The 24072-nt window shown below is 34.0% G+C and overlaps 12 protein-coding genes and 1 non-coding gene across 13 annotated transcripts; 5 read left to right on the forward strand and 8 right to left on the reverse strand.

Moving 5' to 3' along the window:
• Positions 1-182: 182 nt before the first annotated feature.
• On the reverse strand, positions 183-1322 carry ECM9 (Ecm9p; the record flags this gene model as incomplete). The annotated part of the gene is made up of 1 exon (XM_041552307.1): positions 183-1322. The coding sequence occupies one exon, from the start codon at positions 1320-1322 to the stop codon at positions 183-185; it is 1140 nt and encodes a 379-aa protein (XP_041408241.1).
• A 307-nt stretch (positions 1323-1629) lies between these two features.
• On the reverse strand, positions 1630-4103 carry KABA2_09S03762 (uncharacterized protein; the record flags this gene model as incomplete). Its single annotated transcript, XM_041552308.1, has 2 exons — positions 1630-3876; positions 3951-4103. 2 exons carry the CDS (start codon positions 4101-4103, stop codon positions 1630-1632), a joined length of 2400 nt encoding a protein of 799 aa, XP_041408242.1.
• A 470-nt stretch (positions 4104-4573) lies between these two features.
• MRPL13 (mitochondrial 54S ribosomal protein YmL13) lies at positions 4574-5353 on the reverse strand (the record flags this gene model as incomplete). Its single annotated transcript, XM_041552309.1, has 1 exon — positions 4574-5353. One exon carries the CDS (start codon positions 5351-5353, stop codon positions 4574-4576), a length of 780 nt encoding a protein of 259 aa, XP_041408243.1.
• A 479-nt stretch (positions 5354-5832) lies between these two features.
• On the forward strand, positions 5833-6483 carry MEH1 (Meh1p; the record flags this gene model as incomplete). Its single annotated transcript, XM_041552310.1, has 1 exon — positions 5833-6483. The coding sequence occupies one exon, from the start codon at positions 5833-5835 to the stop codon at positions 6481-6483; it is 651 nt and encodes a 216-aa protein (XP_041408244.1).
• A 291-nt stretch (positions 6484-6774) lies between these two features.
• Positions 6775-8529, forward strand: RSC4 (Rsc4p; the record flags this gene model as incomplete). The annotated part of the gene is made up of 1 exon (XM_041552311.1): positions 6775-8529. One exon carries the CDS (start codon positions 6775-6777, stop codon positions 8527-8529), a length of 1755 nt encoding a protein of 584 aa, XP_041408245.1.
• Positions 8530-9034: 505 nt separating this feature from the next.
• KABA2_09S03850 lies at positions 9035-9108 on the reverse strand. Its single transcript has one exon. It is a non-coding gene; the product is annotated as a tRNA-Asn (tRNA).
• A 1018-nt stretch (positions 9109-10126) lies between these two features.
• QCR10 (ubiquinol--cytochrome-c reductase subunit 10) lies at positions 10127-10514 on the forward strand (the record flags this gene model as incomplete). Its single annotated transcript, XM_041552312.1, has 2 exons — positions 10127-10135; positions 10287-10514. The coding sequence occupies 2 exons, from the start codon at positions 10127-10129 to the stop codon at positions 10512-10514; spliced, it is 237 nt and encodes a 78-aa protein (XP_041408246.1).
• Positions 10515-10772: 258 nt separating this feature from the next.
• FOX2 (bifunctional hydroxyacyl-CoA dehydrogenase/enoyl-CoA hydratase FOX2) lies at positions 10773-13529 on the reverse strand (the record flags this gene model as incomplete). The annotated part of the gene is made up of 1 exon (XM_041552313.1): positions 10773-13529. The coding sequence occupies one exon, from the start codon at positions 13527-13529 to the stop codon at positions 10773-10775; it is 2757 nt and encodes a 918-aa protein (XP_041408247.1).
• Positions 13530-14242: 713 nt separating this feature from the next.
• On the reverse strand, positions 14243-15868 carry APM3 (Apm3p; the record flags this gene model as incomplete). Its single annotated transcript, XM_041552314.1, has 1 exon — positions 14243-15868. The coding sequence occupies one exon, from the start codon at positions 15866-15868 to the stop codon at positions 14243-14245; it is 1626 nt and encodes a 541-aa protein (XP_041408248.1).
• Positions 15869-16414: 546 nt separating this feature from the next.
• SNF5 (Snf5p) lies at positions 16415-19414 on the forward strand (the record flags this gene model as incomplete). The annotated part of the gene is made up of 1 exon (XM_041552315.1): positions 16415-19414. The coding sequence occupies one exon, from the start codon at positions 16415-16417 to the stop codon at positions 19412-19414; it is 3000 nt and encodes a 999-aa protein (XP_041408249.1).
• A 534-nt stretch (positions 19415-19948) lies between these two features.
• On the forward strand, positions 19949-20923 carry BSD2 (Bsd2p; the record flags this gene model as incomplete). The annotated part of the gene is made up of 1 exon (XM_041552316.1): positions 19949-20923. The coding sequence occupies one exon, from the start codon at positions 19949-19951 to the stop codon at positions 20921-20923; it is 975 nt and encodes a 324-aa protein (XP_041408250.1).
• Positions 20924-21214: 291 nt separating this feature from the next.
• CTP1 (Ctp1p) lies at positions 21215-22114 on the reverse strand (the record flags this gene model as incomplete). The annotated part of the gene is made up of 1 exon (XM_041552317.1): positions 21215-22114. One exon carries the CDS (start codon positions 22112-22114, stop codon positions 21215-21217), a length of 900 nt encoding a protein of 299 aa, XP_041408251.1.
• A 580-nt stretch (positions 22115-22694) lies between these two features.
• Positions 22695-24020, reverse strand: TCD2 (tRNA threonylcarbamoyladenosine dehydratase; the record flags this gene model as incomplete). Its single annotated transcript, XM_041552318.1, has 1 exon — positions 22695-24020. One exon carries the CDS (start codon positions 24018-24020, stop codon positions 22695-22697), a length of 1326 nt encoding a protein of 441 aa, XP_041408252.1.
• Between the last annotated feature and the right edge of the window lie 52 nt (positions 24021-24072).

The following is a 24072-nucleotide window of genomic DNA, read 5'->3' on the forward strand; positions in this document are numbered from 1 at the left end:
GATATTGAGTGTGAATCTGTTGAAGTTTTCTGATAGGAAAAGGATGACCATACATATTTCGTATAAATATGTACATAGATATTTATGTATAAATGCAACTTTCATAATAATCAAATATGATGACCCAATGGATATATGTAAATTAAACCATACTGTATGTTCAATAGAACGACAGAGCCAAATCAAATGGTTTCTAAAAACCTTTTCTTCCATCCATAATGCAAAAATAGGTTAGAAATAGTTAAATCATCTCTCTTGGACAATGGAATAATGGGATTCATATTTTTAAAACTGATAATACCTTGTTGATCCTCAAATTTTGATATTTGATCCAACCAGTACCTTCGTATATGATCAGCAAGGACTATCTTTGATGAATTCATAATTCTTGACAGGCATAGAAATACTGTCCAATCTTTTACTGATAGCGAATCTACATAAAGAATCAGATCCCTGACTATAGATTCAACACCTAGGTCAAGTGCTATAGGAGTTGATAAATTTATAGTGTCTGTATACACTTTAACATTTCCATCCAATTTATATCTTCTCAGTAAAAACTCATAATTGGTGAAATTAAACATATTATTTTCTAAGTGCTGGGATGTTATATACCCTAATGTATCCCAGCTCGAACAGTCGGAAACATGTTTAAAACAGAAGTCTTTTGTCATCTCAAATATATCTGTTTTCACCTTTAGGGAAGGTACGATATCGAAAAACCAACGAGCTGTATTCCAACAATAATAATTACATTTATGTAATTCTGCAGAATTCTTAAATGTGGATATCCAAAGTTTCGACAAAGTTTCCTCCAAAATAGAAGTATGTTGTTTGATTAATATGTATAACTTACGGTACCAATACCACAATGACGAAGACTTATTTAATGAATTTCGTGTTGATGTTAATAAACTCTGAATCATCAATAGTTCCCTAGTTAAAAAATCCTTTTTATCTGTCGAGTGTGATAATAATTTCAGCACACAATCTTCATGCAAATTCAGAAGCATCTTGTTCTCGGGTGTCGTAAGTAGATAGCCTATAGTCATATAGTATACATTCCAATCAATCGACTGTTCATTTGTATCGCCTAGATATTGGTTAAAGTACTTATGAGATTCTGTAAAAACTTTCAAGTACGTACTTTTGAAACATACCAATTCAATTGTTTGGTTCTGAGTATCCTTATTAAGGAAAAATAATTGGTCTTCAAATCCTGGTTGATCTGGTGAGAATTCTAGTTTAAATGATGAGCCGTCTTCCCATCTCGTTAGGTAATCATAGAGATTTTTACAATAAGGTAAACTTGGTCCATCCATTTGGCTCTCTTCCTTTTCTAAGGTACGTGGTAGATGATGTCCTAAGTTTTGAAATTTATATATCAGGACATGACTTATGATGAATAGTTTGGTATAGTTAAGGAATCATGCCAATGATTTTCACGAACTAGTGGAAAAAAAATTATAAATTATAAATCTGAAATATTTATGAATTAATTGAATTAATAATTTATAAACATATACATTTTTATAGCTGGTAAGAAAGATTTAAAGAGAGATATCGACATAAAAAGGAGAATATTTTATGACAAGGTAAGTCGGTCTTTATTTATGGAGGTAAATTGTTTCAATCAACGGTTAGGTTTTGCACCACTTCCTGTAGTATACCTCTTTTTTTAGTTAATTCATTAATACTATTAATTCTGTCTTCCCCATTTTGACATGCAACCTTGCTTTCTCTTCTGAATTGGATGCTATCTTCTGGGGCTGTACTATTAGCTTCAGAGAGTTGTAATGTAGAGAATAGCATTAGAGTACCAACTGTGAGAATAGAGAAAATGATTGCTGTTGGAACATATTTATCACCATAAGCCAAAGGAGCAAAAGATGTAGCTGGAATATATGGATTGGAATTATTGCTAATATTTGGCGATTTATTTGAGGAAATATCGAAAGTTAAATCTTGCTTGGTGATATCTAATTGCTCTCTTTTGTGATTCTTGCCAGAAATCTTTGGATTTTCTTCAACCTTTGGAAGGCTCTGTATTACATGCTTTCTTATTCCCTTTTTATAACTTTCTCCATCATCTGTTGAGTTGAATATTTTAAATTTGAAGCCATTATGCGGTTGTGACCCAGCAAACATTGGGTTTCCAACTACACCGGCTGGTGGATTTACTGTAACCGTAGCGGTGACGGTAGCTGTCGTAGTAAATGTTGTGGTCGAAAGTAATGTTACAGTACTAACTCTTGGTATCCATATCTTTTTAGTCTTTGTACTGGTAGTAGTTTCTGTATTTGTTTTAGTAACTAGATCAGTTAAGGTTATTGTTTTAAATTTCTTTTTAAATTTAAATATTTTTTCGGTTGTTGTAGATACTGAAGTTTGAGTCTTAGTCTTTATCTTGAACTTAGTCTCAGTTTCTGTAATATAATCTGTGTCATAATCTGTAATAGTCTTTTTGGCAATCTTAACTACTCTGGTTTTTTCATCGATTTCTGTCTCTGTCGTTGTAACAAAATCATGTTTATATTTTATTTGAGTAGCACCTTGGTAATACGACTCGGTTACAGTATCAAATATGTACTTGTATTTCGTCTTTGTCTTTTCATCAGTTTTTGTATCATATTCAGTAGCAGTTATGTAAGCTATAATTGTCTGGATATGATGTACTGTTTCTGTTTTAGTTAATGTATCAGTCTCAGTCTCAGTCTCCGTCTCAGTTTCAGTCTCAGTTTCAGTCTCAGTTTCAGTTTCAGTCTCTATTTTTGGTCCTAAAATAATCTTCTTTTCAGTGACTGTATCAACCTTTGTCTCTGTCTTTGTTTCTTTTCCAGTTGGAGTCAATGTCACAGTTGTTATCGATGTTGTTGTAGAAGTAGTTATTGTAGTTTCGGTTGCATTTGCTGTCAATGGTACAGTTTTAGTTTTAGTTTCTACCACAAGGAAAGATTTTTGTTCGGTTAAGGTTGAAATTGAAGTGTCTCTTTCTGTTTCTCTTACTGTTTCTCGTTCTGTTTCTCTTACTGTTTCTCTTTCAGTTTCAGTTTCAGTTTCTGTCTCTATCTGGGTTTCAGTTTCTGTCTCAGTCTCAGTTTCTATTTCAGTCTCAGTTTCTGTTTCAGTTTCTATCTCAGTTTTCGTCTTTCTCAATAATTTATATTTCTCAATATTGTCCAACTCATTTATCTCTGTCTTTGTACCTGGACTAGTTTTACTTTGCAAAACTGCTGTTGATGATGAAGGGTGTTCAAAATATGTAGTGGTTTCAGGTTCATAAATTTCGGTAATATGAGAAGTACTTTGAAGGTTAGAACAGCCACTAGACGAGGTCAAGCAATTCGAGGCCGATGTTTTATCTACAGGCCAATATTTGGTGAAAGCATTAGTTGATCTCGAGGTGACGATAGATATTGTGTCCTTAGTATATTTTGCCTTCTTTCTCCAATGAGGGATGAACCTCTTCCCTCTATGAATGCCGGCTTTCATATTTTTATGACCTGTTTGAAGCGTATACAGCAACGACTCAATGAGATGAGATTTTTCTTTTTTGGACAATGCTCTACATTGCAATTGAACTCTGTCTTGTTGTAAATGATCTCTCTTTGTTTTCAAATCTTCTTGTTCATTTTGTAATAATTGTGCAGGTGAAATATTTGGAAACGAATTTACTAAAGTCTGTAATCTGATAAAATGTTCCTTGTCGATATGAAGATCATCCAAACATTTTGTTGTTAATGCACTCATTGCACATTGAACACAGTAACAATTGTTAATCGTTTTAGGGTTGTTTTCATCTAAAACGACACATGAACTACAGAAATCAAATTGGGTTTCTAATTCCCTGGAGATACAATCATTCATTGTTTTTGTCTGTCAAAAATAAACTGTTAGTAACGTATTATTGAAATAGTAAAAAAATAATGTGATAGAAATCGATAACATACATATTCAGTCAGGAATGGTGACGTTGATTCTTTATCGAACCCTGGACAAAACTCTTCTTTCGATAATGTGTTGACATTTATATTTGCTCCGGACACAAATTTGTGACATTGGTAAAACAATAAAATTATCAATATCTTTAGGTGAGGAAGCATGGCGGTAACGAAGGTCGATGCTTGAATATTAAAATTAAGGTAAATAACACTCCTGATTAAGTTAAATAACTTATACTAAATATTATACGAATTTGTATAATATTGCGTTTATTCTTTAACTTTTGTGTTATTATTTGTTTAATTAATTAATTTTTATGGGGAAAAAATGAAACAAGAAATTTATGTGACACTTTGCCATATTGACGCCTAATGAGGAAAAAAGTTGTTAATATACAGATGAGTAGAAATATTCTTTTATATGTATTTACATGTTATTTGAATATACAAATTGTATAAGGTCTTTGTCAACTAGTCAATGGAAAATATGCACCTTAGTGGCATATATACAAAATATATATATATATGCAAGTATGACTTTGTTTGTTAAAAAAAGAAACATTTCATACTCTAATGAGATAATGTGACTACCTTAGTCCTTAACTTTCTTTTAATATTTTTTTCTTCTTTGGCTATGACTGTTTTGCACTTTCTATAGCATCGATCGTTATCTTGTTCTCAATTTCATTAACTTCGTTAACAAGTTTTTTGAACTTTTGTCTCTTTTCCTTAGCTGAGATATCAGGTACGATACGAATATTTGGTGCTTTGAATGAAGATTCGTTCAAATGAATAGCATTTGGTTCTGATTCCTTAAAACGTAAGGATTTCCCAGAGACAAATTCACTCAGATAATAATCTTTGAATGAGTTTGGAGAGGTCAATCTGGTAAATTGATAATCCGAAAGAATGAAACCAGATTTAGCTTGCAATAATTTCGTAAAATTGAATTTTTGAGTAATATCCGTAAACGATTCGGCCAATTTCTCATTAGAAACCTCTTTTAATTGTGTACCAAATGTCTCATTATAACTTTGAAGAATGATCGAATTTAATTTATCCTCCGTGGCTACTTTGTCCAAAGAAATCCATCTATTAAATGGCACGGTATCAAGTGGAATAACATTCCTCTTTTTATCATAAGTTCCAATAAAATTCTCAGGTTTCAACTCTAAAATATTTACATTTTCGTTTTTCTCAACTACATCTTTACCTGCTTCAATATCGCTCATAACTTCCTTAGTACTCTTTACTTTGGTTTTCTCCTTATTTTTATCTTTAAACCACGAGAAAAAATCGTTGCTAACAGCAGACGATTGTAATGATCTAGTCACCGTCTTTGAGCATTGAGTCGCAGGTAGATATGACGACATACGAGCTCCTGACGTTGCAATCAATCGAACACTAAACATCATAAGGCTATTTTCTTTGCTAATATATGAACAATGTTCCTTCTTGTACTACCTTCAAAGAGAACTAAATTAATAAATAAATGCAACTGCACCACTTTGATAGATTGTAGACTAGACTCTTCTTTAAAACAGCAACTTTTCCTTGTTTCAAGTTAGTTGTTTTGTCTTCCAAATTTCGTTTCTCTTCTAAATTCAATAATTTTTACCCTCTCGGCCTCTTTTCATTTTCCCATTTCCCAATAAGAAAAAACCAAAATGGCAATCGCAATGGGAACAGAAAGACTTTCGATATGATCTGAGAGGTTGAAGGGGACAGGACTTCATCAGTTGGACTTTTGACCCTTCAATCCTTTTAAACTTGGTGTATCTGACGTGTGCAATTCACATTAGGAAGAGGTCTATAGAGCGGTGCATTAACATTACGAACGTGCGACTAACTGAAAAGGATTATATAATCTATTGCGACAGAATTATTAAGAATGGGTTCAGTTCTAAGTTGTTGTAACAAAGGAAGTTCTGAAGAAGAAGATTCGCTATTAAGAGCACAACAGGCGGGGTATGGTTCCAACATCAATGATGGTGATGCAGACTCATATACGGCAGAACAACAGAGACTTCAAGACGAAGAACGAGTGGCTCAAGCCAGGGAAAATCAATTGAGAGATATTGTGAACGCTACAAACGATAAAATGATCGATATATCGATGATTACAAATAGTGGAATTGTAATACAGAGTAATGATCAGATAGACGAAGTGAGAAAATTTGCAGATAAGAATTCTGAGACCGGAGATGGTAACGACAATTATTTGGCACCTGTGAGTTCTAATCTTGCAGCTATTATGAGCAATAGCGGCAGCCTACATAATAATAATAATAATAATAACTATACATCACAAAATAGCACTCATAGTAGACCGTTGGATGACCAAATATTGGACGATATATCACACACAGGAGGAACTACTACCTCTGCATCAACAAAAGCCGTATTTGTAACATTAGACACCAATGGTCAAATGACGAAAGAGGATAAAGATAATTTAAAAGCCATGCATCAACAGATAAAGAAATCATTAGAAGATCAATTGAAAGTAGAACCGTTGGGTAGTCTGGTAATGACCTTCTAAGGGTGAAATATTTGAGATGACTACGTAAATTAGCCCTTCATATCATGTTCTACGACATATATAAACTTTCACGAACAGAAAAAATAACGAAAATAAAGAAAATATAATAATCGATATATTTACATACATATTAAATAAAACAAAACAAACTAAATAACTCGACAGAGAGACGATTTTTATAGAGAAACTGTCTGTATAACGATTATAGTTTGCAAATATCGATTTTCTTTTTTCAGCTTGAATTGGAGTTCTATCATCGTTACCTCATAGTGAAAGAATTACAGAGAAAAAATGCCTCCAAAGAAAAGAAAGATCGAAGAAGATTCTACTAGTGAACCACCAAAATATGTAGCTGGTAAAGTGGCGAGACATGGAGCTAATCCTCCTATTGATTATTCAGATCCTTTAAAACCAGATTCCGAATTGTATAGAGACGATTGGTCCATCTCTAGATTTAATTTGTTTGTCACATACACGTTAGATCATTTGAGGGAAACATATCCAACAATTTTCAAAGATTTTATTAAGTTACCAAGTAGAAAATTTCATCCTCAGTACTATTACAAAGTTGATCAACCTATCTCCATTAATGAAATCAAGAACAGAGACTATGAATATGCGGATGGTACTAGAAATTTTCTATTAGATGTAGAACTGTTAGCGAAGAATTGTGCCTCTTACAATGAAGAAGATAGTTTAATCGTAAAAAATTCTTATCAGATGGTTAATTATATTCAGTATGAGGCATTGAAGGCTAAAAATGTTGAAAGAAACTATGTCATCAATGATACTATTAAAACTAGATTACTTTCCCTTTTAGAGACTCTCATTGAGGCAACAGCTAAGAAAATATATGATACTATTCCTGATTTAAAGGTAAATTTACAAGATTCTGAGAATGATGATTTTCAAATGAGTGAACCCTTCATGGAACTTGTTGATAAAGAAGAACTACCGGAATATTATGAAGTTATTCATAGACCAACTGCGCTAAATATAATTAAGACGAATTTAGAAAATGGTCAGTACTCAAAAATTTATGATTTTATCACAGAAGTAAATCTGGTATTCGATAATGCATTTGTGTTTAATAACTCGACCTCTTTAATCTATCAATCAGCAAAGGCACTTTTAGAATATTTCACGTTCACATCTTTAATTATGTTCAATGAACTGAAAGATTTGAAAGATCATGGTGAGTTATCTTTAGATATTGAAAAAAATGAATACGAAAAATATTTAGGGGATCGTAAAGTTGACGAAAGACATGTAATCCATGAAGAATCTGATGATGATTTTGATGATTTCAACCATGTAGAGGGATTGGGAAATGGTTATACACGTAATATATTAACTGAGGATTATTTACTTGGTCCAGACCGTGTCGAATCTATGAAGTCGAAATTTTCTGTTTCGAACCAAACACCATCTTTAATTGAAAAGGTTAATAAGCATGTAGAGACCCCTAAATTTAATATTCTAAAATCTTTAAAGAATGAATCTGAATCTGTTTCGGAACAATTCAAAAAGGATAAGAAAATATATGAACTAATAGAAGAAATATCGATTTTTTCATCGAAAGGTTTGTATACACAAGGGATAAATCCAATGCAAGGGTCGAAACCCTCATCTACACAGAATTGGTTGGAATTTAATTTTATTGGTAAGAAATTAAACCAAAATGAAAATACATTCACAATTTCGCTTGATCCAATTCAAACTTTCTTAACACTTGTGGCTAAAATTGGTACTTCAAATCTAGAATCGACGTTACGTTTAAATAATGATATCATAAAACCTAGAGTGGAGAATAAGAAACACCAACCTACGATACACCTAAATACCAACTCTGGTAGTCCCTCCGTGCAAGATGAAAAGAATGATAATATAAATGATACAGAAATACACACAGAAAATTTTGATATTCGTTTGAACGAAGGGCTAAATCTATTGGAGTTTAGTTGCGAAACTAAAAATGGTGAAGTTGAAAATAATAATGTCTTGTCTAAAGAAACTATGAAATTCTGGATTAATGTCTTCCCATAATAATAGGGGAAGTAGAGAAACAGGATCCAAAATTCAAATATAGAAATATTTAAAGTGTAATTTTAATAAATAAAAATAATAATAAAAATAATAATAAAAATAATTAATGATCTAGGAATCAGGAAATGATAGAATATTTTTACCTAATCATAATCCATAACAATTTGCAAGTGATCATCATAATTGCTAAGGAATTATGATGGGATATATAAATAATAACAAATTTAATGTGCGTAACATTTATAATCATTTTAAAGTAGTTCAAAAATAAGAATATGATATTATCTTCAAAATAATGTCATTGAACATTGTTAGACATCACTTTCCATTGTTCCTTCCTAGAATGGGATAAAGGTTGTTAATTGGTGTGCTCTATACACTAACAGTATAAAAAATAAAAGAGATCTCCATGTTGATGTGATTCTCATCTGAAGCTGTGGCCTTGGTATGATTGAAATTTTGGTTTACGATTTTATTTGGCAAATAAAAAAATTCAAAAATAAAACGACCTCGGTGAGGATTGAACTCACGATCTTGCGATTAACAGTCGCACGCCTTAACCAGCTTGGCCACGAAGTCTACTTTTTTGAAAAACTCGAAAAATAGTGGTCCTTAAAACTAAGATGAAATTTCCATTTTGAAATTTTAAAATTGGTTATCATTAATTCAGTTAAGAAGTTAATACAATTTTAAGAATCACATTCTAAAATATATCTAACTTAAATTTATTTAAAATAAAAAGTTTAAGTTTTATCCCTTTGTTAGAGACAAATATTAGCAACTTTTCAATTATGAAATATTTTTTACTATCATATGATTTTAGTGGAATATTCCATGGGACAAGGTTTTAGTTACTATAAGTCGATTCCTAAGACTTGTTTTTGATTTAGATGTTGGTTTGTAAGATTGAAAAAAGGTGTTCTTTAATAACGGTATATTAAACATCATAAAAGTGGCACTAGTTTTACATCTGTTTGTATAAATATTAACTACAATAACTAATTTAACTATATTTCAAGTTTTTACCGCAACAGTATAGTATTCAGAGTAATAGAAAAAAATTCACGTCCATTCTGTGACAACGTTCTTCCTCCCCTGTCAACGCACCAGAACAATTACACTCATCAAGGAAGCCAGGTAACACTGGTATCAGCTGTCCATACTCTATCACCACCTCCATCAAGATGCATACAAGCCTTCTAAGTCACCCTTCGATGTCTTGCTTCTTCTTTCATAACTAAGAAAGTATGGTTTGAGCCCTTTGCCATTAACTCCGTAAAAGCAGATTTTGTATGTAATTTTTCGCTCTGCGATGCCCACAGCCAATCACATCGCGGAACGGCGCATTGCTCTCTACCCACTAAAATTTCGTGATGCCCCCTTCTTCTTCTGCTAATACCTAAGGGCAAAACGAGTTTGAAAATGTCAGGGATTGTTATCATTACTAAATATATAAAACGATGCTTAACGTATACGTATCAATCATTTTTACAATATTCGTTTATTTTCATTGACTTTTAAATTCATCAAGAGTTTAAGTATACAAATTAGTTACACTATCTCATTATAAAATAACACAAATCACACTATCATTATCATGGTTGCAGTATGTAGCACACATTGAGTTTCCTATTCCGTTGTAGTTTGCATTTTTACTAACAAGTATTTTATTTCCCACACCTCATTGGCTCGATAAGAAAGAAGGTTTCTTTGTTTCTTTTCACACAATCACAGTATGGCAATACATATATTTACAGTACACATCAGGCCTACGTTTCAAAGTACTACCTCATCTAGGTAGAATCAACATGAAGAATTTAATGTCATACACTCCAAACTTAATGCTTTGGGGTGGTGCCTCATTGGTAGGTGCTCTAGTCTTCGTAGAAGGATGGCCATTATTTCAAAGAACTCTGTTTAGTAAGATTCCTATACTAGGTGCTAACTGGCAAAAGGAGATTCCTGCAGAAGATAGACCAAATTAAAGAAAAGAAAACCATTTATATACTCAATTCATCAAGTCACTCACTAATAATAGTACCTATTTTTTACGCTATAAAACACATTTATATATATATATATATATTCCATTATCAATAAATTGAAAGATTACGAGAACTATGTTATGTATGACACGCACATCGATAGTAAATGTTTAAAAAGACTTCCTATATATTAATAATATTTTAAATAAAAAAGAGAATATAAAAAGAGTGAAGAAAGGGATGTGAAAGATTAATTGCTTATAATTTGGCTTTGTCAATCAATTTCAATGCACAGTTGTCTAAGACAACGACATCTCTGTCCAAGTCAACAGCCTGGAATACAACGATGTTTCCATTCTTCCAAGCTCTGACTTTCAACTTATTACCAGGGAACATAACGTTGGTGAAACGGACCTTCATTTCATCATAAGGACCATATTTCTCATAAAGTGCTTTACCTGCAATACCCATAGTGCATAAGCCATGTAGGATAGGTTTAGGGAATCTTACAGATTTAGCTACAACGGGGTCGATGTGTAATGGGTTAAAATCACCAGAGAGTCTATACAACGCTGCTTGATCCTTATCGGTGCTAACATCAGTTTCAAAATCAGGTGTTGTAGTGGTTGGTGCCTTAAAATTTTGAGTTGCAAAGGGTGCTCTCTTGTTCATAACTTGTTTTGAAGATGGAACTTTAGCACCTCTAATGAAAAAAGTTCCTTCATTGTAAGCAAACAATTTTTTGGTCTTAACATCATAAGTTTCAAACCCACCAACAATAATGGCAGCTTTATCTCCCTTTCCAACCACTTGTAATGGTTTAGCAACTGTTTTTAATTGACCTTTTGTTGGTAGCTTGGTTGACCCCAATTTGAAATATTGTTCTCCATGTAACAACATAGCATAATTAAAATTATCAACTAAGGATTCCATATCCAATGTCATTGTAGATTGCATATATGGAATAACAGCATAAGTTGGTAACACTTGAAACTTGGAGTCATTTTCATACACATATTGTAATTCATTACTCTTAGCACCTAAACCTAGATTGTACAAGATACAATCCTTGTCTTTGTAAGTGAATCCACCAGGTTCGTTAAAAGAAACGTCATTTTTACCAGAGGTGGAAGAAGAAGAGGAAGAACCTTGTGTGGCAATAGCTCTTTGTACTCTTTGTAAGATGGCCATTGAGGATTCATTAGTGGATTGAGGATGAATGGATTTACCATTTGAAAATTTTGTAATTTCTGACCAATTTTCTTTAATCATTTCTGGAGTAACTTCACTACTCAATGCTACATAACCTGAACTTCTTTCCCATCTTGTTTGACCACACCATCCACCACCAACTTCGAATAATTGACCAGTAACACCATCTTTAGACTTTACATGAGATTGTAATTCATCAGAAGCTAATAATACTACAAGAGGAGACACTTGTGATGGTTCGAAATGATTCTTTAATTCCTTTTCACCAAAGATTGTCTTTGTCATTGCTGTTTCTGCATGAGGTGCAATAATATTGACTTTAATACCTCTTTTAAAACCTTCGACTGCTAATGTTTTAGAGAAACCTAAGATTGCAGCTTTAGCCGCAGCATAATTAGCTTGACCAAAATTACCATAAATACCAGATGTCGAAGTAGTATTAATAATAAACCCATTCTTTTGTTGAGTGAAAATTGGCCAAACAGCCTTTGTCATTGTAAAAGTTGCTAATAAATGAACTTGTAGGACAGATTCCCATTCAGAATCTGTCATCTTGACAAATGATCTATCTCTTAAGATACCTGCATTATTAATTAATATATCAATACGACCGAAATTTTTCATTGCATTTTCAATAATTTGTTGTGATTCAGTTATAATATTATGAGTATCACTAATTGCAGTATGATTACCAAATTTGGAATTAATTTCGTTGACTATAACCTGTGGATCCTTAATATCATTAATAACAATTTTAGCACCATATTGAGCAAACCATGTAGCATGTGATTTACCAAGTCCACCACCTGCCCCTGTAATAATGACAACTTTTCCCTTTAAAGAATTAATTTTAATTGAACCTTGATCATTTTCCTTTGGTAAAATTTTTGCTTTACCAATCAAATCATTATAATCAGATAATTGCAAAGGATGTTGAGTCTTATTAAATGATTTATCTTTATAATCAATAATATCTGACCATTTATTTAATATAGCTTCAGGTGTGAAAAATTTTGAATCTTCTGGATTAAAAATTTGTCCCGAAGATCTTTCCCATCTAATTTGTCCATAAAATCCAGCTGCTAATTCAAAGATTGAATGAGTCACTTTAGTATCTTGATGAGTTAAATATAATACTAAAGGAACAATTTTTTCTGGACCTAATTGTTTTAAAATATGAGCTGGTAAAACGTTTTCTGTCATTCTTGATCTTGCTAAAGGAGCAATTGAATTAACGAAAATATTATATTTATAACCCTCTTTAGCTAAAGTTTCAGCAAACCCAACCAAACCTAATTTTGCAGCAGAATAATTAGCTTGACCGAAATTTCCAAATAAACCAGCAGGTGAACAAGTATTAATAATCCTACCAAATTTTTGTTCACGCATATAAGGCCATGCTGCTTTAGTGATTTTATAAGCACCATTTAAATGAACATCAATAACAGATTGAAACTCTTGTAATGTCATTTTTGCAATAGAGACATCTCTTAATATACCTGCGTTATTAATTAAGATATCAATACGACCAAAATTATCTACAGCTGTCTTAATAATATTTGATGCATTATCTGTAACAGAATCATAATTTGCAACAGCAATGCCACCAAGATCTTTAATTTCTTTAACGACTAAATCTGCTGCTTTAGCGTCATGACCTGAACCTTTCAAAGTACCACCTAAATCATTAATAACAACTTTTGCACCACGTTTAGCATATTCTAAAGCGTAAGCTTTACCTAGTCCACCTCCTGAGCCAGTAATTACAACAACTTTATCCTTAAAGGAAAGAATATCTGACATTATTGTATGTTTGATTTGTTAGAAGTATTCTAAGTAAACTAAATATACAGAAATATAGTGTAAGTAGAATCCTCTCAATCCCCAAAATACATATATCTATATATTAGGTTCCATCTCGTCTTTATATATCCCCAGATTTCCCAACTTTCTTGTATCTTCTTTACCCCAATATTTCACTAATTGACTGTTTGTTCTTTTTTTACTCCAATGTTCCCCATTTTTTAAACAAAATTTAGCCGCCCGGACTCTCGCCCACCACTCCCCGCACGGCTTATGGCTTCTTAACACCGACACACTCCATTCTCCACCGCAAAGGGCAAAACGATCTATTATTTCCTTCAATTGATATATATATAAGGAACGTTTGGGACTTGGGACTTGGGAATTGGGACTTGGGACTTGGATATTTCAAACGTAGATGTTTAGTTGTTTAGTTGTTTAGTTGTTTAGTTGTCGTTGTCGTTGTCGTTGTCGTTAAGTACATAGGATATAAATATATATACTTACATACGTGTATCCAAAGGAATTACTCTGGAATAGTTAAGTTCTTCAAATATATGTGGGGTGATATCATCTTTTACGTTTGTTTATTCAGAAATGGTAGATAGTGTAATTTCAACATAGCTACTAAAATTTATAATTTGTAAGATTTGAGTAAGATTTGGTTCTATATATTGAGAATCCATACATATATATATTATCTTTACTGAAATCTAATATTCTCGTATTTCGTAATCTACCATCTTGCTGAGATATTTAACACCTTTGAAAATATTAGATGGCAGCGAAGAACGTGGTTGTTTAATAACATCAATAGAATTCACTTTGATACCAGAGACGGATTGACCCTCATGTTCATATTTGACATTTATAGTTTGTAATGTCATCGTATGCTTATTGACTATCTGTTCTAGTCCTTCTTTCTCATCAGTACTGTTTCTTTCCTTTTGGAGATTATCATTATCGTCGTTCTCTATACAGCCTCTCAGAATTGCAATGGTACCCGTTGGTGTATTGACATCAAAAATCCAATTCCCTCTTACAGAATCAATATCATGAGAAAATCGTCCATGAGTATTCCGAATTATTTTAATCTTCCCTGAATGTTCATTTGGTTCCGTTCTTTCTTCATGAATTTGTGACTCAAAGAATTGTAAATCAACTATTAAATTCTTAACCTTTTCAACTTTTGAAGATCCACTAATATTAACAGTAATTTCAAATTCATCCTCATTTCGACCTAAATTATTTTCAAAATTTATACTAATTAATCCGAAATTGTTATTGCTTTGCTGTTTTGAATTTAATCCAATACTATATTCCATTAAATTAAATTTCCCATCAGGTGGAAGAAATTTCACTTTTGTATTTAATAACTTCTTATCCTCATTATCACTCATATAATCTTCACAATTAACACAATCATAAAACCGGGGTATCCCTAAATCACAGCCATTATTATTCAAATTAAGCTCAACAACAGGTGTGCCATTCAATAGACTGTTACCTTTGATATATCCATGTATATTACCATGAACCAATTGCATTCGGGAATCATTTATAGAGCTATTAATATACCCTTGACTTAATGACGTTGTGGTACCGCCCCTTTTGGCATGTCTATGTCTCTTTTGATACACCAATTGAACAGTTTCTTCAAAATCTAAATAGATCTCTTCCTTTGCATGTTGTCCGATCTTAGTACTTCTCCATGGAACGATCTCTTCATTACCAATAGTTGATGATGATGATGATAATGATGATGATGGATTATTAAACATTCTTCCATTGTAGGATCCTCTATTTCTCGACGTAGCAGAAGTAACAGCAGTGTTACTAACAACATTGCCAAGATTTTTCGCTGTGGAATGTATAAATTTGGTTAGATCGTTCTGTAATGGAATCACATCTTTAATTCTATTCGAGTATAAATTTCCTGCCATCTGTGGTTCACCATCATCGATTATATAATTGAAAATCATCGTTAATCGATCATAATTGTTGGTAAGTTTCTTAACAGTCAATGCATCCTTATCAAAATATTCCATCAAGATATTATCAATAGTCTCCAAGAGTACAAATGAATCCATAATCGAGACTTTTTCATTTTTTTGATCAGATATCAAGCACCAGTAATTTAAATTATTTATATCAGAATGATATTTCGATGCCTTCAAATATTTGCCTATCTTCACCTCATTTTGCAACGTCAGGTCACTCTCTGCCGTCACCGATTTAATCTTCACCCACAGATCACTGAAAGTTGGTGCACTGGCACTTGGTAAATATTGGAATATCAGTCCATTCTTGGAATCAGTAATATAAAACGATATATACATATCCAGTTCGCTACTCTCACTTTTTTATTTCTATTTTTCCTAATTTCAATTCACTAACCACCAATGCTGCAATGCCTCAAGTGTACCCACTAACTTCCCTAATAACTTACTCTCCAATCAGACTGTCTTCACAACATTCTTCTGTCTCTCTCGTTAAATATCCCAGCCCCAAATCTTCATGTCACCAAAAACTGCGAAATTTCACTTTTTTTTAAATATTTTTTAGTTTTCAAAGGCGAAGAAAGAGAGACGAACTATACAAAAAATAGAACAAGAAGAAGTAAACAAATTAACAATAAACGGTTATTGCAAAGGGAAACATTAGAGCTCAGATCCCTTATACGTTGGAAAGAAACAGCAGGAAACACAGTGACCCACATTTATTCCTTTTTGCAGTATATACCTCAAAGTGACCATAGTTGTTCTGGAGACGTCCGTTTAGTTACGAGGGACAATTGAATAGTGAAATATACAATTTATAAAAACGTCTTTTTGTTAAGATACCAAACTCCGTATATAATTTGTTTTGTTTAAACATTTCGAATCATGAACAATAACAGTAACCAGGACGGTATACGTGACGTACCGACCGATGGTAGCATTCAAAGTACAGATAGCAACAACAATTTTAATGAACATAACGCGCCACCAAATAGAAACACTAATAGCAATATTACTAATGACCAAAATAATATGCGTAATGTGTTCAGCAATATAGGTACTCCATCGTTCAGTTTTTCTCAGATACCACAACATGTATTACAATCGTTAACACCACAACAACTGAGGATGATTCAACAAAGACATCAACAATTGTTGTTAAGTAGAATTCAACAACAACAACAAATGCAACAACAAAATAATGCTAATGTAGGGCAACAAAATATAAACGATAACGCTACTGCAAATAGTAGCCGTAACAGTAACAACAACAACAACAATACTGCTACTAATAATAATGTACGTGCAGCTAGCTCAGGAATGAATCAAATGGATGCGCAGCAACCACAATCACAACAGTTGCCACCACAAGCACAAGCACAAGCACAAGCACAAGCACAAGCACATGCACAAGCTCAAGCTCAAGCACAAGCACAAGCACAAGCACAAGCACAAGCACAAGCACAAGCACAAGCACAAGCACATGCACAAGCTCAAGCACAAGCACAAGCACAAGCACATGCACAAGCTCAAGCTCAAGCACAAGCACAAGCACAAGCACAAGCACAAGCACAATCACAATCACAACAAACCCCACAAAATAACAATCCTATAAATTCACAACAACCAGGTATGATCAACCTGCCACCTCAGATAGCTCAATTGGCATTGCCAGCCCAAATACAGGTTTTAAATACATTAAAACAGCAAGCAGTGTTGAAGGAAAACCCTGCTGCAGTTACTACTATCACAATGGCACTTCAACAAGTCCAACAACGTTATCAACAACAATTGGAACAAGGAGATTCTATGATGCAAGGAAACATGCCTAGCGCAGGTCAATCCATGAGTAACTCTCCTATGAATGTTCCTGCTCCTCAAAAGAGCGCACCAGCAGCTAAGCAGACTGCAACGAAAAGGAAACCAGCTCAGAAAAAGGCAAATGCAGCTACGTCACATGGAAAGGGTACAAATTCCCAATCTACAGCAGCTACCAAGAAAGCAGCATCTACTGAGACTCAAAAACCTAAAAGGAAGACAAAACCGAAAACACCGAAAACTCCAGCAAATATACAAGCTCCAGCACCTACTGTTGTCGGAGAAACATCACAAATGAATTTACAAATGCCGTTACCTGAATTAGAACTTCCAAAACTTGAGCTTCCTAAGTTTCAAACCATTAAGTATGATCCGAAGGAATCGAAATTACCCACTACTGATTATTGGTCTTCAAAAAGTGATAACCCATCTACTGACACTTTACTGTACGAACAAATAATTAAACGTGATGAACGATTTAAAGAGGATCACAGGAAGGAAAGTCAAGGGTATGAACCATTTAGCATATATGGATTCAGCAATAAAGAATATATTGCCAAACAGTTCCATATATTAAAATACTACCAGGATTTAAAGAATACAAGAATGCAAAGTATTACTTTGACTTCAAAAAATATTCCTGCTGCAAGTATATGGGGTACTGGTTATGCAGGTTACGGTAATGGTAACACAAATGAAGTGACCAATATTATTCCTGAATATATACCTAAAGGGATGCGTAAGAATGTGTTATTTGATGATGAAATTGTCTACAAGGATGCTATGTCTGATAATGACTACAATACAAGAGATCAACTTGTCCCAATTAGACTAGAGTTTGATCAAGAGAGAGATAAGTTCTTCTTAAGAGATACGCTTTTGTGGAACAAGAATGATAAACTTGTCAATATCAATGAGTTTGTGAAAGACATGCTAATGGATTACAGATTTGATGAATCTTATGTCAAATCACTAACACATACTATATCACGTTCAATTAAGGACCAAATTTTGAAGTTCCAACCAAATCCATATATTGAATTGAATCAATATCGTGTTGGCGGTGATGATCTTAGAATAAAGATCAAACTCGACATTGTTGTGGGGCAAAATCAATTAATCGATCAATTTGAATGGGATATATCCAATACAGAAAATGATGCTGAAGAATTCGCTGAAAATATGTGCCAAGAATTACAATTACCTGGAGAATTTCAAACTGCTATCTCGCACTCCATAAGAGAACAAGTACATATGTATCATAAATCGTTAGCATTATTAGGTTATACATTTGATGGTCAAGCTGTTGAAGACGATGACATCAGAAGTAGATTAGTTTCGGTGATAACATTGGACGATATCTTTAGACCTCAAAGTGAGACTAAAATCTACACCCCTAACTTGCTTCAAATCTCTGCTGCTGAGTTAGAGAGATTAGACAAGGATAAAGACAGAGACACAAGACGTAAGAGAAGACAAGGCCGGTTCAATAGACGTGGGTTTGGATTGATCACTGCCAATAGCAATGCAAACCTTGCGGGTGAAAGCGTGGGTGGATCTACAGGTTTACTAAGTAACAGTAAAGCTAACGTACCTGGGAGTGCTTCTGGGATTAGTAATGGTGCCGCAGGGGCAACAGATATTCCATTACCTGATCTTTCTGATCTACCAAGAACATTCCGCACACCTATACCGACCACTCTACTACCGGGTGGTGTGGACTTTGGTCCATCTGTGAATTCGTATGATTTAGATACAACAATAGAATATAAACCAAGACCTGCTGGTCCTAAACCACCTCCACCTCCATGCTTTATCATTGACAACATACCTGGTAAATCATTGCTTCTTTGCATAAAAATGAAGAAGAAAGAGACTGAAACAAAAATGCTGCCCGAATCATCGATAAATGTGAATAACGGTCCACAGCAGATGAAAAGAGTAGGATCATCAGAAACAAAGATGTCTAACCCATCAATCGTCGCAACAAATACCATTAGTTCCATCTCAGAAAATTTATCAGACCAGACGGCTAACTTACCGCAGGACCCTAACCAAATCACATAATATCCCACCTTTTGGAGATGTTCCACATAAATAAATTTAATAAATATAGATACATACAGACATATAAGTATATACAGTATTGTATAGTTGTAATAAAAACCAATACCATCCTTAGTTCTGATTTAAATGTCAACCGTTCGTCTTAAGGACAGATCACCACAAACGACGTTTCATTATGTATTGTAAATTTGACACAGAGGGAGAAAGAGCGAAATGAGGGAAACCTCCGCGAGAGGTAAATATTTGTTTCTTAGCTAAATAATAATAGCTGAATGTACATTGAAAGAACAATTGGATTTTACATGCAAAAGAGCTTTATTTTGGATATTAAACCTCAGTAAGGCACGGTTCTCTAACAAGCAATATACGGAGATTATTATTAGTACAATATAAATATACGTATACTTCCTTTTGGTGTTATCAACATCATTCCAGGCTTAGCCATCAGAAAATTATTACACCGATCTCGAAACCAAACAAATAATTTGGTTATCGCAAGATAAATAAAATCAAGAACTGAAACAAAAGGAGACAATGCCTGAGGAAATCCATAATAATGATATTACTGCTAGTTTGCATGAGGAGGCGACTCGTGTATCTACCGGGGAGCCAACAACATCGATCCATGTTGCAGAACCCAATACTGCCATTGATGATATTGAATTAGAGGACCATAACGATATTGATAGAGATTTAGAGATGAATCAACCAGAAGATGCAGAAAATCATGCATCGGCTGCTCAAGATGGTCTGCTGCCACCACAATTTAGAGAAAGGGCAGCAAGACAAATAGACAACATTGGTAGACATTTTAATATATTAGACAGAGTGTTTAGAAGACGACCTGAAGGTGAATCGACACTAGCTGGTATAGCATCTAGTTTTGACGGTGTTTTTAGTAACTTAACAGCTAAACCGGATACCAACGAAGATGAAAGAAATGCTCAAAATGATGCTTTACCATCTTATGACGAAGCTGCAGCAGATAATGTTCCTTCTTACTATGGGATGGATTTGAGTAACTCTGACATGTACGTTGATGAAATTTGTATTGAGGGCTTACCAGTAGGTAATGCAGCCAATTTATTTTGGAATATCATTGTCAGTACGAGTTTCCAATTTGTCGGATTCCTAATTACATATATTTTGCATACATCACATGCTGCTAAACAAGGGTCAAGATTTGGACTAGGCCTAACGTTTATAGGGTATGCTTATTCTATGATCCCCAACAACGTGACCTCTAAAATCGGTAAATACAAGACAATTGACAGGTATCAATTAACCAATCCTAATTCATATGATAATTTAGAGATCGATTCAGATTCTGTGACACAAGATCAATTTGAATCTAGCCTAAATCATGGTTTTGAAGAAGAAAAACAGAGTTTACCTACATTAGCTGTGCTCATCGGTATACTGGGAGCATTTATTACCATCAAAAGTTTTGTCGATTATATCAAGGTGAAAAGAATGGAACGTACATATGCTTCACAAGATAGATTTTAATGAATAGGGAACGAGAGTACAGCATTTCATATACACACACATATATATATATACCACATACACATACATTCCTACACATACATATATATATAAACATCCAAACACATGGCATACTTGTAGGAAAGTAAAGGAATAAATTACGATACTATTTTATCTTTTTTGACTTATATATAAAAGAGTCTCATCTAGTACTTAAGCAGTCTTTTCTCAATGAATTTATTCTATTAATTGTTTATACCAAAATTATACATATCTACATATGAATATCTATCTTTTTTCTTTTTCTTTCATTTAACCTAATAAAACTAATACGTTTTCATAAATGGTGAAAACAATACCACCACTCAACACTAATCTACCTAGTCTTGGTGTGGCACCCTTCCAGAATGCCTTTAACCCTTCCTCTTTAAATATTGTAGTAAAACAATTTACTGTGGAGGAATATTTAGAAGCTGTCAAACTTTGCATTCTAGTCTTAACAGTATCAATTGGCATTGTACTATAAACAGTGACAATACCACTGAATGCACCAACAATAAAAGTCATACCCGATGACAGTGGCTTATCCTTTGGAGCATTGGTGATTTCCTGAATAGAAGTCTTAATCTTATTATAACAACCCAATCTAACAGCTTGGTTAGCAGCTTGTCTCATGGAAACAGGAATAACAGCACCATACAAACCCCTCACCCCAAGGTCACTGACTAATTTAGAGTAATTTCTTACTGCGCTATAACCGTTTCTTTGATATAACGGTTTGGCAGATTGTCTGTCATCAATCAAAGCGGTCTTAACAGCCTCGAAGGGAGTCACAGCAACCACACTTTCCAGAAGACCTGCACCTAGACCTGCAACCACACCTCTAACACCACTGACTTCACCAGTGACAGGATCTCTTAGTAAGTTCTTGATAGCATCAAAACCTAAGAATCTAATACCAGCTTTAGCAGTGTTACCTACAATAAAAGCAGGACAACCAACATATATGGCACCGGTACCTTGTGTTTTGGCTGTGTTGTATATTAAAGTCAATGGATTTCTAGAAACCTTAGAATTTTTATCGATCAATTGTAAACGAGTCTTCGCAAACTCAAATGGATACGTTATACATGCTTCAATGGCACCTGCCAAAGAACCAGCTATGAATGATTTTCTCGGATCTACTTTCTTGACCTCAACTTTGGTAGACATTTTTACTGATCTGTATTTATATAATCTTTTAAATGATGAAGTTTTGAAGAATTCACCAAATAAAATAAACAAGAGAGCAAAAAAATTACAAAATTCGTTTGCCTTTGACTTTGCCAATTTATATATAATCCAAGAGGTATCTCAAGATCAGTCATTTAAACTGGTTTTGGTCGACTAAAAAAAACTGTAAGAGATGACTAAACTTTGAACAATACAAATCCCATTGAAATTTTTCACTTCTTTTCGCGATGGCATTTCGCAGTTGAAACAAAATTCCGTCGGGAAATCCCTTTGCGTTATATAATGAATAGAGACGATCAGAGAGCAGAGGAGCAATATTTGATTGATGCCTCATCTGAAACTTTGGAATGATATACAGAATCATAGATGTGGAAAGTGCCATTTACCATTTTAACACATTGGTGTTGTTTATTTCATTGGTAATTAAACTATGACAAATGGCTACTTTCTCACCTCAAGTATGTGTCAATAAATAAAAAAATTAGGATCGCATGAACTTAGTCGATTGGCTTTAATACAGTACAATTTTTTTTTTAATTTGTATATAAATGGTATTTATTTATCTAAATTGAGAGTAGTATTCCTCTTCACCGAATCTCTTGTTAACCAGAGCCAGCACTTCAGGAGAATAAACGTCCTCCAATCTTTCTCCACCATTCAACACACGTTTTTCATGTTCCTTCTGTTCTTCTAGAGTGACAAGTACCACATTTTGTAGATTCAACGGTTTCTTTGGATCCCATTTCGTCAATGCTAGTTTTGTAGAGTAGCCACTCACCGGGGATTTCCCTCTGAAGACCTCCACTACAATATAACCTATATCAGACAAAGCAATTGGAATACGTTGATCTTTCTTACCAAGACGAGACATTTGAGCAGCCAACGATTGTAAAATACCGTCGTATACCTTGATTCTATTCTTACCCTCGATAGGATTCATTGGATAACCCGAGACTTTAGTCAAGATATAAGTGACAATAGTTAAACCAAAGATTGCAGGCATAGTTCCTAACACAGGCAAGATTCTAACACGGAAATCTCTTAGAGCACTTAATTCTCCAACTTTACCTTTTTCGTATTCTTCATCTGGCAATGGTAATAATTTAGCTTTACGTGGATCCGGCTTTTCTGCACTGAATACAACTGGAACACCAGTGACAACCCCCTTTCGCTTTAATTTTCTTCTAACGACTCTTGCTAAGGGATCTTCCTCGGTAACACTAATGTCACCAACATTGATTCGAGTAGGATCACTCTTGGTAGATGCACCCATTGAGGAAATCATATCGATATTATTTTCGTGCAAGAAAGCCAGTAGATCCACTTTGGTATCAATGTTATCGATACAATCAACAACCATATCAGGTCTACCATTACCAAATAGTAATCTTTCGGCGTCCTTCAATTCCCATAATTCATTGATGGCATCGATTTCACACCATGGTGCGACTTCCAACATATGATTCTTTAAACAAGTCACTTTTGGTGTACCGACGTCCTTCAAAGTTGCACAACTATGTCTGTTCAACGAACTTAGGGATACTTGATCAAAATCGATTATTCTAATCTTGCGAACACCTGAACGTAACAACATGGTGACGACCCAAGAACCGACACCACCGGCACCAACCACAACGACATATTGGTTTTTCACATTCTCCATCCCTTCTTCACCCAAGAAGGCATAGTTTCTTGCAAGTTGTTCACGGAATAAACCATCATCGTAAGCAGCTTTACCTGTGATCACTTTCTTATCGGTGTTAGTCTTTTTATCGTTTTGTAATTGATATTTCTTCCATCCAACTTCTGCCAGTTTTGTAGAAGCCACTGCCAAGGCTGCCGTTGCAACCACGACTTTCCAAGTCCCTGATGCGTCTTTGGTCATGTTTGAATTGCTGATTCTGTTGTAATAGCACTTGCTACTTCAAATAGGAGCG

The sequence above is a fragment of the Maudiozyma barnettii genome (assembly GCF_903064755.1).
Source record: "Maudiozyma barnettii strain CLIB 1767 genome assembly, contig: KABA2_09, whole genome shotgun sequence".
Lineage (NCBI taxonomy): Eukaryota > Fungi > Ascomycota > Saccharomycetes > Saccharomycetales > Saccharomycetaceae > Maudiozyma > Maudiozyma barnettii.